Source organism: Salvia splendens, chromosome 21 (assembly GCF_004379255.2).
Source record: "Salvia splendens isolate huo1 chromosome 21, SspV2, whole genome shotgun sequence".
Taxonomy (NCBI): Eukaryota; Viridiplantae; Streptophyta; class Magnoliopsida; order Lamiales; family Lamiaceae; genus Salvia; species Salvia splendens.
This window is the reverse complement of record NC_056052.1, coordinates 144,374-158,786: the sequence shown is the minus strand read 5'-3', so window position 1 is coordinate 158,786 and position 14,413 is coordinate 144,374. Positions and strand designations below refer to the sequence as shown.

General features: G+C 39.1%; 1 protein-coding gene across 1 annotated transcript; it reads right to left on the bottom strand.

The window, feature by feature from the left end:
- Positions 1-5,910: 5,910 nt before the first annotated feature.
- LOC121785211 (secreted RxLR effector protein 161-like) lies at positions 5,911-6,387 on the bottom strand. Its single transcript, XM_042183595.1, has one exon. It carries the CDS (start codon positions 6,385-6,387, stop codon positions 5,911-5,913), a length of 477 nt encoding a protein of 158 aa, XP_042039529.1.
- Positions 6,388-14,413: the final 8,026 nt, after the last annotated feature.

Genomic DNA, 14,413 nt, shown 5'->3' with positions numbered 1-14,413 from the left:
TTCTGTTGTCTAAATTCGTTGCATAGTCTGAGTCACAATATCCAATCAGTGGATCATCACTTTCAGAATCAACCTTCTTGAATAATATTCCAAGGTTCTTGTTGCCCTTTAGGTATATGAGAATCCACTTTAATGTACACCAATGCTCTTTGCCAAACTCCCTCATGTATCTGCTTGTCACACTCACACCATGAGTCAGGTCTGGCATGGTGCAGACCATGTTATACATGATGCTTCCTATGATCGAAGCATAAGGGATTTTTGACATTTCTTTCCTTTCTTTATCTGATTTAGGGATTTGCTGCAGAGATAACTTGAAATGCTGAGCTAATGGAACAGATACCTCTTTGGAGTTCTCCATCTGGAATCTTTTAAGAACCTTGCTTAAGTAATCAGTCTGCACCAGATAGATTTCCCCTTTGTCTCTGCTCCTCTGAATATCCATTCCAAGAATCCTTCTAGCCTCCCCTAGATCCTTCATTTCAAATTCCCTACTCAACTCTGACTTCACTGACCTAACTTCATCCATGTCAGCTGCAGCCACTAGCATATCAGCAACATATAGCACCAGATAGGCCACTGCCCTCTCTCCATCAGACTTTATGTACATAAGCTGACTTTATGAAACCAATGTTGCTTAAATGCGAGTCAAACTTGAGATACCACTACCTACTACTTTGCTTAAGGCTATATAAGCTCTTCTTCAACAAGCAGACCTTATCCTCTTGCCCGTGAACAACAAAACCTTTTGGCTGCTCCATGTATATAGTCTCAACTAGATCTCCATGCAAGAATGTTGTCTTGACATCAAGTTGATGTAACTCCCAATTCCTTTGAGCAATCACATACAACAGTATCCTAATGCAAGAATGTTTCACAACTGGAGAGAATACTTCATTAAAATCCACTCCCTCCTTCTGCAAATATCCCTTTGCTACTAACCTTGCCTTGTATCTGATCTTGTTCCCATCAAAACCTCCACCTTCTTCTTAAAAATCCATTTACATCCCACTAGTTTCTAAGAGGATGGTCTGTCAGATAGGATCCATGTCTTATTTTTCATGAGAGACTCTATTTCTTCTCTCATTGCTTCAAGTCATTTCTCCCATTCATTTCCTTTCATTGCTTCCTCATATGAGGCAGGTTCATCAAACTCTATGCTCTCTCCTACATGGAGGGCAAAATAAGCCATCTCATAATCTAAGAATCTTGATGGCAATTTTGGTGCTTTCCTTGGTCTATCTCTGGCAATATTTGGTACTGTAGGGGTGAAATTGTTTGTTGCAGTCTACTGCTCATCATCTGAACTCCTCAACTCATCATCAACTACTTCATTTCTGCCATTGTCTATTGGCTCCACCTCAACTGATGCAGTCCTTCTTACTTCAGCAAGATAAGGCATAAAGGCCTCATTAAAAGTGACATCTCTGTTCTCTATGAGTTTTCCATTCCTAGGCTTAGTGCACCAGAGTCTGTAAGCCTTGGATCCAGTATGATATCCAAGAAAAATGCACCTTAATGCCCTGGATTCCAACTTCCCTTGCTTTATATGTGCATATGCCCTGCATCCAAAAGATCTTAGCTTGCTGAAATCAGGTAGATAACCATGCCATCTAGCATCTGGAATATCAAAATTCACTGCTGAAGAAGGAGACTTGTTTATTATCACAACAGTATCTACTGCCTCACCCCAGAACCTTTTATCAACACCAGACGACAGTAACATGCACCTAACTCTTTCCATAATGGTTCCATTCATTCTCTCGGCCACTCCATTTTGTTATGGATTTCTGGGGGCTGTCTTGTGCCTTGAATTCCCTTTCTTTTGCAATACTCAGTGAACTCTTGAGATAGATACTCTAAGCCGTTGTCTGTCCTCAAGCACTTGAGACTAACTTTCTTTTCTCTCTCAACCATTAAGTGGCATTCCTTGAAAAATCTGATAGCTTCTGATTTTTCTTTTAGAACTTGCACCCATAGCTTTCTTGAAAAATCATCTATGATGGTCATGAAGTATCTTCCCCCATTCATAGTTAATGGCTGAGCAGGTCCCCAAATATCACTGTGAGCATATTCAAGAACTTATGCAAATGTGTGCTTTCCTTTTGGAAATGGAAGCTTCTTACTCTTTCCCATCATACACTGCTCACATTTGCTCAGATCTTGATCCTTCTCCATCCTGAATATACCTTTCTTTGCGAGTTGAAGCATTCCCTTTGTGCCCAGGTGGCCCAATCTGATGTGCCATGTGTGCACATCTATCTGCCTCTCTGCAATATTTGTGCTTTTAAAAAAAATTAACTCCTATATAAGGGAAGAAATTACAAATAAACTCATATACTATATATAGGAGGAAATTACAACTGATGTTAAGAGGGCTTGAACTCGGCACCTCATGCAATAATGTCTAAACTCCTTGCCGCTAGGACAAATTTGTGCTTCCTGCAATAACACTTGCCTCAAGATAATAGAGAGTTTGTCTCTTCACAACATTCATCACTATATTGGAGCCCTTGTAGATAACCAGTCTTCCATCTTCTGATCTGAAACCATATCCTTTTGTCTCAAGAAGTCCAAGAGAAACTAAATTCCTTTTGATTTCTGGTATGAACCTCACATGAGTGAGCAATATTATAAAATCATCTGCAAGCTTCAATCTAATATTACATATTCCTCTTATCATGCAAGTCTGATTGTTGCCAAGAATGACAGAGCCATTTGATGCTCTAAAATCCTCAAACCATTGTTTGTGAGAGCTTACATGAAAACTGCAGCCAGAGTCTATGATCCAAGCTTCCCCTATTGCTTCTGCATTCACATTCATGATTTGATGCACTAGTTCTTCTTGCACTACATCTGTGGAGCCTTGATCATTGCCTTCTGTAGCTTGCTTTCTCTTCCATGAGAAACAATTCTTCTTGATATGCCCTGGCTTATTGCAGTAATGACAGTTGCGGGTCTCCTTCCTTTCCACTTTCTGCTTCTCTTGGAAATTCTTGGAGACTCCATGTTTAGGCTTGGGTTTAAACTTGAACTTCTTGATATTGAGAACCTCTGCAGACGTCTCAGATTGGCCATTCTCTGATCTCTGCAAGACCTTTGACTTCAAGGCTGTTAGAACATCCAACAGAGTGATAGATTTCTCTCTTCCCTAAAGCATAGCATCTTTAAAGTGCTTGAATGACTTGGGAAGTGCATTCAGTAATGCAATCGCCTTATCCTCTTCTTCCATCTTAGCATCAACGTTCTCCAGATCATCCAATATCTTGTTGAATTGATCCAATGATCCCCAATCGGCTTATCATCATTAAACCTGAAAGAATATAGACGTTACTTGAGATATAACCTGTTGGCTAATGACTTGGTCATGTAGAGATCCTCCAATTTCATCTAGATTCAGAATGAGCACACTCTTGGCTTTCTTCAAGATCTCGATCTGTTTCGCATCAGATTTATCTTCTTTCTCTCCTAGCTCCAAAGCTTCATCCAGTCCTTGATGAGTAAGCAATGCCCTCATTTTGATTTGCCAGAGACCAAAATCGTTCAAGCCATTGAACTTCTCGGCCTCAAATCTAGCCATTGTCTTCTTCGCTTCCCACGGACGGCGCCAATTGTAGTTTTGTGATGGCGATTGAAACAATACGATCAAGGATGAACGAACGAAGTAACACAGAGGATTTTATGTGGTTCGGTTTAATCAAACCTACGTCCACGGGAAACTATATGAGGATGTTTATTCACAACACTAGATGAAGATTACAGCGGAAACACAACTGGAATGAAGAACTCACATACGCACGCTATCTACTCTCAAGATACAAGCTAAAGTGTTTCTCTCTTCTTCCTTCTTTGATTCTCCTCTCTCTCTCTGAAATGAGCAGCTTCTCCGCATGTATACTCCACAAGCAAACGTCCAAAACCGCGATGCACCTTTGAGAAAGAAAGTTAGTTATAACCGACTTCTCTAGCTGCATGCATTGATAGGTTTCTGTTTCATCCGAGCCTATGCCTTGAGCTGAGCTATCTCATCCGAACCTCGAGCCAACTCACATGCCACGAACCTAATAGTTCCATCCACCAATAACTACTAATAACGCTTGTCCTTTCTCTCTCTCTCTTTATGTTTTTCTCAGTGGTTTCAAAATCCAACCAAATCAAAACAAGAGAGAGTATAGTATATATTTTGCACAAATGATTCACCATTACTACTATTATTTACACCTTGTTTGGTTGTCATCTACATATATTGATATTGGATGTTCAGTATTATCAAATGAAGAACATATATATGCTACTCATACTCATGCAAAATTATAAAGTATAGTCTTAATTTTGAAAGTAGTTACAAAAGCAACAACATAGAATTATAGTGCATGCCTATAAAATTTTATAAAACAATTCCGAATTTTTTTACTAGTGTTAAAAAAGTAGTAAAATATAACATGACATGATCGAAAATTACTAATATAACATGATCGAAATATCAATCAACAAATTAACATTTCAAATCGATCGACAGTGTTCATATTTTATTGCATAATATGTTACTCTCACTGTTTAATTACATGCATATATGAATTGTTACACCATTATTAATTAACATGGCCTCAATAAAAAATACTAATATAACAAGAATTACTATATTAATTGTAGGGATCACACTATTCGGATTCACTATTTACCGAGACCTCTTTTTTCTTGTACATGATAGCTCAGTCAAACTATCACCCACACGACTGATTTTATACAAGTAAAACCTATCTATTACAACAGATATAGCTAAATATCTCAGACCACGCACTCCTTGACCGGATGCGCCTCTGGACCACCGAGAACCTACACACTCAAACCCTAGTTAGTACAATAGGAAAGATCCTCTCGGATCTGGTGCAGTAAGATCAAAGAAATAGAACAAATTCAACTGGAAAACTCAATAGATCAAGGATGTGGCTCAGCCACCCGCCAATAGGGCAGATCTATTCTCCAGAACCAAGATCCAAGGGAGCACAGAAGGGTTCCTCAAGTGATTAACCTCACACACCAGATACCAACCCCAAAACACTCCTCAACACCGGATCTAACCTCTCACCGAACAGATCTCACAGAAACCTCTCAAGAAAGAAACCCTAGTTTCTCCAAAACTCAAGCAACCGAAGTAGTTGCCATCTCCAACACTCACACAAGATCAATCACTCTAAAACCATGAAAGATCACCGTGGAAACAACCGAAGATCATTAGAAAGATGAAGAAAGAAGAGGGAATCACAATCGTCACACAGAGAGCAGAGAGATAGAGTGAGAGAATGAGAATGTAAGGCGGTAGAGAGGAGAGAGGAGGGTGTATATCATCCAGGAAAGGGGCTAGGGAAAAACACAAGCCCATTGTATCTGGGCCAAATTAATTTTCCAGGCCCAAATAATAGCCCACCATCCAACAGCCCAATACAACCAACATACTCCACCTTGGACATTATTCTAGGAAACCAATTGCACTATTAGCTAAGGTTTAAATCATCACAGCCTACAAGGTAGTCCCCACAGCACCAAAGAACAAAGTTCACAAGCTTAGGGAAACAACCAGGTCTGCCTAAAAGATTCCAGAGGGGCTGACACCCAACAGTCTATAGGACTTAATGCCTCCAGCCACTAATCACCCTTACCACAGTAGACAAAGTGGCTGAGGTCTTTATACCCCCGGGACATGCACCTATCCTAGGTCAAAATGCAGAAACTTGATGCAGAAAAGAAGTTTTTTCAAATGGTAAACATTTAGTTCCCATGTCAGTTGGGTTCTTATTAGTGTGCACCTTTAAAAGAGAAACTTCACATTTTTTCTACAATATCTCTAATGTAATGAAATCTTACATCAATGTGCTTAGTTCTATCATGGAAAACAGGATTTTTACACAACTAAATTGCAGACGAAGAATAAGAGAATACAACAGGAGGAGTTTTCACAAAATTAAGTTCAGAAAACACTCCCTTCAACCATACAGCCTCTTCCATTGCCTCAGTAATGGCAATATACTCAGATTCAGTTGTGGACAGAGCCACTATATGCTGCAGCTGTGACTTCCAACTTATACATGACCTACACACAGTAAAGATATAGGAAGTGGTGGACTTCCTTTTATCTCTGTCATTAGCATAATTAGAGTCAACATATCCAGTCAATTTCACACCTTCTTCACATTTAGAATAGCACAGACCATACTTTGCAGTATGCTTAAGATATCTCAACAACCACTTTAAAGCTTCCCAATGAGCAGGACCAGGATTAGACATGTATCTACTCAAGCAAGACACAACATAGGCTATATCAGGCCTAATGCTAACCATCAAGTACATCACAGATCCAATAGCATTAGCATAGGGAACTTTCTTCATGGTATTAATATCATATTCAGATTAAGGGCACAAGTCTTTACTCAACATAAAATCAGCAGTTAAGGGCACAGAAGCAGGCTTAGCATCTAACATGTTAAACTTTTTCAGAATTTTGTACACATAGGGTTCTTGATGCAAAACAAGTACACACTCTTTCCTATTCCTGAAAATATTGATTCCTAATCTTTTCTGAGCATCCCCTAAGTCTTTCATGTCAAAATTTTCACTCAAAGCAGTTTGCACAACACTTATAGTTTTCAAACAAGGACCCATAATCAACATGTCATCAACATACAAAAGCAAGAAGACAGGGGCCGTACCAAGGTTCTTAACATACAAGCATGCATCAAAAGTACTTCTAACAAAGCCCAACTTATGCATACAAGTATTGAACTTAATGTTCCACTGCCTAGGAGACTGTTTCAAACCATATAAAGCCTTTTTCAGCAAGCAAGCATGATTGGGAAACTTAGGATCAACAAAGCTTTCAGGTTGTTTCATGTAAATTGGTTTATCCAAATTACCATGCAAGAAAGCAGTTTTAACATCCATTTGTTTTAATTCCCAATCAAAATGAGCACATAAAGTAAGCATTAATCTCACAGTAGTAAATTGTCCAGAGCCTTTGTCCTAGCGGCAAGGAGCTTAGACATTATTGTATGAGATGCCGAGTTTGAGCCCTCTTGACATCAGTTGTAATTTCCTCATTTTTATAGTATAGGAGTTTATTTGTAATTTCCTCCTTCGTATAGGAGTTAATTTTTTTAAAAATAAAAATAATCTCACAGTAGTAAATTTAACAACATGAGCAAATATTCCAGTATAATCTACTCCCTCTTGTTAAGTAAAACCCTTGGCCACTAATCTGGCCTTGTACCTCAAACCCTCCACCTCATTTTTAAGCTTATAAAGCCACCTGCAGTCAACAACTGAAGCACCCAGAGGCAGTGGTACAAGTATCCAAGTAAGGTTAATTTTAAGTGAGTTCATTTCCTCCAACATGGCTTTATGCCATTCATTCCAGAATTTAGATTTAGTAGCCTTGTAACACCCCGACTTTTTCTACTCTTTTTTATTTGTTCTCGTAGTGACATCATTTGTGCATCTGAAAATTTTTTTACCTTTATTTATTTGTCGAGAGAAGTATTTCACCTTTGGGCCAAACAATTATTCTTTTACTACCAATTAGGAACCCGCTTGTTATGAGCCCAAAACTTTTTTTCAATTCTTCTTTCTTTGAGCCCAAAATTAGCCCTCTTAATTTTTATCCAAGGAAATCTATCACTCTTCAATTTCAAATCCACGATAGTTATCTCAAATCTCTCCACCACCCTAAAAAAGAAGGATAAATTCTCGAATCCATATCCAAACGTGTAGCCTATATATATATATATATATATATATATATATATATATGATCAAAATAAAAATGCATTTAAATAAACATGCATTTAAATCCATAAATGCAGCCCAAATCTTGGCCCTAGGATTAGATGATCTAATGGTCAATAATTAACTAAAAACACGGAATGTCATAATTAAGCAATTTTAGGTCATATTATAATATTTGGGTTTAATGTCATGCTAAGATCATTTTAGGTCATGCTTTGTAAGCATGACCTAAAAATTAACTAACTATGACCTAAAAGTGCCCTACGTATGATATTGTTCTGCATTTCTGTATTTAAATCTAGTTTTGCATAGATCAAAACCTTATATATATATATATATATATATATATAGGGTTTTGATCTATGCAAAACCATATTTAAATACAGAAACGCAGAATAATATCATGCGTAGGGCATTTTTAGGTCATGGTTAGTGTATTTTTAGGTCATACTAACCAAGTATGACCTAAAATGATCTTAACATGACATTAAACTCAAATCTTATAATATGACCTAAAAATGCTTAATTATGACCTTCCGTGTTTTTAGTTAATTATTGACCATTAGATCATCTAATCTTAGGGCTAAGATTTGGGCTGCATTTCTGGATTTAAACACATACTTATTTTGATCATCTCCCTATATATATATATACATATATATCTCAACTACTCCACATATTTCACGTTACACACATCCAAATTTATGGGGGCGTCTTTGAATCAGAGAAGGAAGAGAGAGAGAGAGAGAGGAAATGACGGAGGCAGAGTCTCGCGACGGCTGGTATGTTGGGCGAACGCAGCGGCAACTACTGCACTAGGCGATGAGGCTAGGCGGAGTGACGATGGCTGGAGATAACGGTGTGAAAGCAACGAGCAGCAGCGGCATGTCAGGCTGTCCCGGCGGAGCAGCAGCGCCTGATCAGCGGCTGCAGCGTGGAGGCAACGGTTGTTCGGGGGCGGTGACTTTATGGAGGAAAGACGACGGAAAGCACGGGGCTGTACAGCAGCAGCGGCGATCCCGGCAGTGGCGATGGGCTGTCGGCAACAGCAGCTGTGACTCAAGATAGTGCTGCAATGCGAGAGAGAAAAGAACGGAGACCGGAGGACGGCGAGTGACAGAGACATCGGGAGTTTGAGGGTGAGATGGCGGCGACGACGATGACAGAGCGAGCAGAGAGAGAAATACGTCGGCGATGTCGATCCTGCACCACAATCGGACAGCAGCACGACGGCGCAAGAAGAGAGAGAGTAGGCGGATATTTTACTGAATTGGAATATGAAAGAGAGTAAGGCAAGGTTTAGAGTTTGTTTCTCTGATTTGGTAATTGAAATTTTGTGTTGAGATTGCTTCTCTACATATTGGATTGGGGAAGGAGATAAGTGAGAGGAAGTCAATGCTACTCACGTTATAAGTGTTGGGACTAAAATTTTTGGGCTAAGATTTCTCTTAGTGGACCAATGAATTAAATCAAATGGGAGTCTGCTCTTTGATAAATGATGGGCCAAGATAAGTAATCTGTGTGTTGGGCGAGAGGGAGATAGGAGGCTTCGGAAGTTTCAGAATTTTCTAATTAAGATCAAAGGGGTGATTTTGTGCAAGCTATTTGAGAAGTGAATGGAAAGACAAGTTGAGGATTTTAAGCGAACGAGGTGGGCTTTCTATCCTACAATATTGTGTAGGCTTACTTTTAAATTTACGCAATATCTTTCAAGTATGAGTTATGAGCTTTAATTCCAAATATATTGTGTCATGCCGTATTTTATTTTTGAGGATGTGCCTATCTGATCGCCTAGTGGGGAGTGAGTCCCTACTAGAAGTTATGAGTTTAATCGAATTCGGGTTTGTCTTGGGAGTGAGTCCCTATTCAAGCTAGTGTACACAGAGGGGATCGTGCGCTATCTTTTGAGTTGTTCGGTCCAGTGATCGAGAATGTGGCCATGCTCTCGTTTCACATATGAGGTTCAGATATGGTACGAGGAGAGAGAAAAATGGGTTGCGCGGCCATACTTTTGAGCGAGAAAATGTTTTGGTGACTTGGTCTTTTATAAAACCCCGAGTTCACTTTTAAATGCTGACACAATATTTTATGAAAATCATTTTGGCATGTGTCCACTGAGTGCATCAAGTACTCAGCCCTGCATTTCTTTTTTAAAAATGTGCAGGTTGAGCCTGACGGGTGCGGTGGGTGTTGAGCAAGACCGTTGAAGAAATTTAAATGTTTAGAATGTGTCATGTCTTCACATATGGCATATTCCTTCTCTCAAATGCTTCCGTTGAGTATAACTGAGATAATATTCATTTTTGAGTTGTTGATTGTTGAGATAGTCTGATTTTATTCGAGCTATTCCCATTTGTTTCGAGTTATGGTCGATTTGTGTTGTTTTCCGCTTTCTTCCCCGCTTCTTTAATCCTCCCCTAGTCGCGATCAATCGTGTTTTCTATCCTTAGAAAATGCGGGCGTGACAAGCCTGCTTATAAGTTTGAGGCTCGTCCCCATCAGATTCATGCACATTGAAAGCCAAATTTATCAAAGCAACTAACCCTACATGACCATCATGCCTTGCAGGTTTCTTAACATTCAGCCTTCTAGGCCTATCCCTAGATAGCACATAGTCATTAAAGTTGGGAGCATCAATAGTATTTTGAATCCCTGAGGGACTATTTAACACATTCTGGGCAGGTAAGAGAGCATTCACTCTCATAGGACTTGCATGCATATCATCAGCATTGTTATTATCAGGCAAAGGCGCAATGTTGACATCATTATCTTGTAGGTTTCCCTCATTAGGTGTATCACTAGGTGTATAGATTGGTGTTGAGTTCCAGAATGGCTGCTCCACATCACTTGGAACATCCACTGGATGCTCCACATTTATTTGTGGACTCAACCTCACTAAGAGGGTCACTGTGGTTATCAGTCAATCTCAAACATGGGAACTCAAGTTCATTAAACACCACATCCCTGTTGATAATGACTCTGAAACCAGGCCTATCTCTTAACCAAACTTTATACCCTTTTACACCCTCAGGATATCCCCAAAATACACATTTTCTAGACCTAGGTTCAAGTTTGTCAGTTTTAATATGCACAAAAGCAGAACAACCAAACACCTTCAGATAAGAAAGGTTAAGGGACTTTCCAGTAAACACATATTCAAGGCACTGCCCTAACAAAGGCACAGAATGGGACCTATTCACAAGATAAGCAACAGTCATCAAAGCTTCACCCCAGAACTTCTTAGACAAACCATATTTGGATAGCATGCATCTCACTTTATCAAGTAAAGTCCTATTCATTCTTTCAGCTACTCCATTTTGTTGTGGGGTATAAGGCACAATTTTATGTCTTTTAATTCCAAAACCAGCACACAAGTCATCCATTTGTTTATTGCAAAACTCTAGTCCATTATCAGTTCTTTTTTGCCTTAATTCTTTTTCCAGTCTGAGTTTCAATCAAGGTTTTCCAAGTCCCAAATTTTTCAAACATATCATTTTTATGTTTCATAAGAAAACACCAAACCTTCCTTGAAAAATCATCAATGATTGAAAGAAAATACCCAGAACCAGAGTGAGACGACACTGAAGCAGGGCCCCATACATCCATATGCAAGTATTCCAAAATATTTTTACTAATATTGGTAGGCACAGGATTAGGAAAGGTGACCCTATGTTGTTTACCTAGCACACATGTGTCACAAAAAGGCAAATCACCAGAAACATCAGATTCAGACAATATAGCATGCTTTTTTAGAATATTCAACCCCTTTTCACTCATGTGACCTAGCCTATTATGCCATAACATCAATTTGTCAGATTTAACAACATTGGCACATGCTTTTTCACAAGTAAGAGGCACAGCAGAACAGACATACAAACCACACTTTCTTTTAGCCTTAAACAAGCACATAGCACCCTTACAGATTTTCATGCAACCTTCCCCCACTTTCCACTCATGCCAGAATTTTCTAGGGCGGTACAAGACATCAAATTATAGCACAAATCTGGAACATATCTCACTTCCTTCAGGTTCAACACATAGCCATTCTCAAACTTTAAGCACACAGTACCAATGCCGAGAATTTCACACTTCCTGTCATCAGCCATTGACACAAATGTATTGGATACAAGCTTAATCTCAGTGAACACTTCCTTGAAGGGACAAACATGATAAGTACAACCAGAATCACACAGCCAGTCATTTGATGTAAAAGGACACATAGGGAAAGCATTTATATTCAACAAATCATGCACCATAAACACAGATTCATTGTCAACTTCATATTTTGCCATATTTGCAACATTTTCAATCTGAGAGTTACCATTATTACGATTAGGAGGCTTATTCTTCTTAGGCTTGGTACAATCTCTTTTATAGTGCCCAGCTTCTCCACAGTTATAACATTTTCTGAAAGATTTAGGATCCCTACTGTTAGACCTGGGCCTAAATTTTTTCTTGAAATTTGAGTTTGAATCTGAACCACCTTTTGATTCATTACCCACTCTTAATTTAGATCTACACCTAACATTTAAAACCTTGTTAACAACAGATTTGTCAGAAGCTCTTTCCCTTAATTCAAGTTCCTTAGATTTAATAGTGCTAATTATCAAGTCTAGAGGAGCAGAGTCTCTGCCATATTTAATGGCAGCTTTCACATCACTATAAGAATCAGGTATGGCATTCATCAAGGCAATACTGGTATATTCATCAATTGTTTTATCACCAGATCTTTTAATATCTTGCACAAGCTTCTGAAACCTATCCACATTATCATCAATATCCCTAAACAAATCAAGCTTAAATTTGAAAAGTTTTTCCAGCAAATACATTCTAGAGGACATAGAAGTTTCTGTAAACAGAGTATCAAGCATTTTCCACATTTCAGAAGCAGATTCAATATGATCAACTTTCCTAATCACAGAATCAGACAAGTTGAGAATAATAGTAGCCCTAGCCAACTCATTCATTTCATCTTGTCTTTCTTGAGAAACATCATCAGACAAAGTACCATCAACTGATTTGAAAACCTTTTGTTAGATCAAAATACATTTTAATTTCTGTTTTCAAATCACAAAATCATTTTTCCCATTGAAGGGAACCAAGCCAACAGGTTGAGTCATTTTTGTAACAATTTTTGCAAGAACACAGGGAGCAAGATAAGAACACACAACCTTGCATACAATCAAGCACAGAGACATATACTCACAGACATGACACGGTTTTCTCACAAATTCCACACAAAACACACAGGTCAGACCTCAAATCCCTGACTGTCACGAGCAACACTGGCTAAGGCTATCCCAGTTCGCAATCACTCACTTCTGAGGGCGCAGGGGGTCACTTAGGCAGTATAGTATGCTTGGTGGTTAGGTGAGAAGAGATCAGAGGTCAGAGAGCACCAAGAAACCACGGAAGTAAGTATATCACAGAGAGAAAACACAGAGAAAACCCTAAGCCTTGCCAAGGCTGTCTACCAGCAGCAAAAAAATCCAATCCTATATGTGGCACTAAACAAGAAAAGAAGAAGCCAGAGAGAGTATCAACCAATTTACTAGAGCAAACCCCCACTCGAAGGAGGGTTCCACTCGGCGTGCCGGAATAGCCCCACGTGGCTCTGATACCACTGTAGGGATCAGACTATCCAGATTCACTATTTACCGAGATCTCTTTTTTCTTGTACATGATAGCTCAGTCAAACTATCACCCACTCGACTGATTTTATACAAGTAAAACCTATCTATTACAACAGATATAGCTAACTATCTCGGACCACGCACTCCTTGACCGGATGCGTCTCTGGACCACCAAGAACCTGCACACTCAAACCCTAGTTAGTACAATAGGAGAGATCCTCTCGGATCTGGTGCAGTAAGATCAAAGAAATAGAACAAATTCAACTGGAAAACACAATAGATCAAGGATGTGGCTCAGCCACCCGCCAATAGGGCAGATCTATTCTCCAGAACCAAGATCCAAGGGAGCACAGAAGGGTTCCTCAAGTGATTAACCTCTCACACCAGATACCAACCCCAAAACACTCCTCAACACCGGATCTAACCTCTCACCAAACAGATCTCACAGAAACCTCTCAAGAAAGAAACCCTAGTTTCACCAAAACTCAAGCAACCGAAGTAGTTGCCATCTCCAACACTCACACAAGGTCTATCACTCTAAAACCATGAAAGATCACCGTGGAAACAACCGGAGATCATTAGAAAGATGAAGAGAGAAGAGGGAATCACAATCGTCACATAGAGAGCAGAGAGAGAGTGAGAGAATGAGAATGTAAGGCGGTGGAGAGGAGAGAGGAGGGCGTATATCATCCAGGAAACGGGCTAGGGCAAAACACAAGCCCAATGTATCTGGGCCAAATTAATTTCCCAGGCCTAAATAATAGTCCACCATCCAACAACCCAATACAACCAACATTAATCAACAAAATAATATTGCAAACCGATTATGCATACACTGACATACAAACTTATTAATCAAAAGATTCAAAACATGGTCTTTAATTTGAAAATAATCAATAATAATGTATGTGCCCACATCTCCAAAATTACGAATTCCTTTTAAGTATCATGAAACCTTCTAATTTTTTATTGCATATACAATTCTCATGTTTATTTGCAAT

Excerpts from the sequence above, each read along its gene's own strand:
- LOC121785211 (XM_042183595.1), bottom strand. The coding sequence starts at position 6,387 with ATGAAGAAAGTTCCCTATGCTAATGCTATTGGATCTGTGATGTACTTG.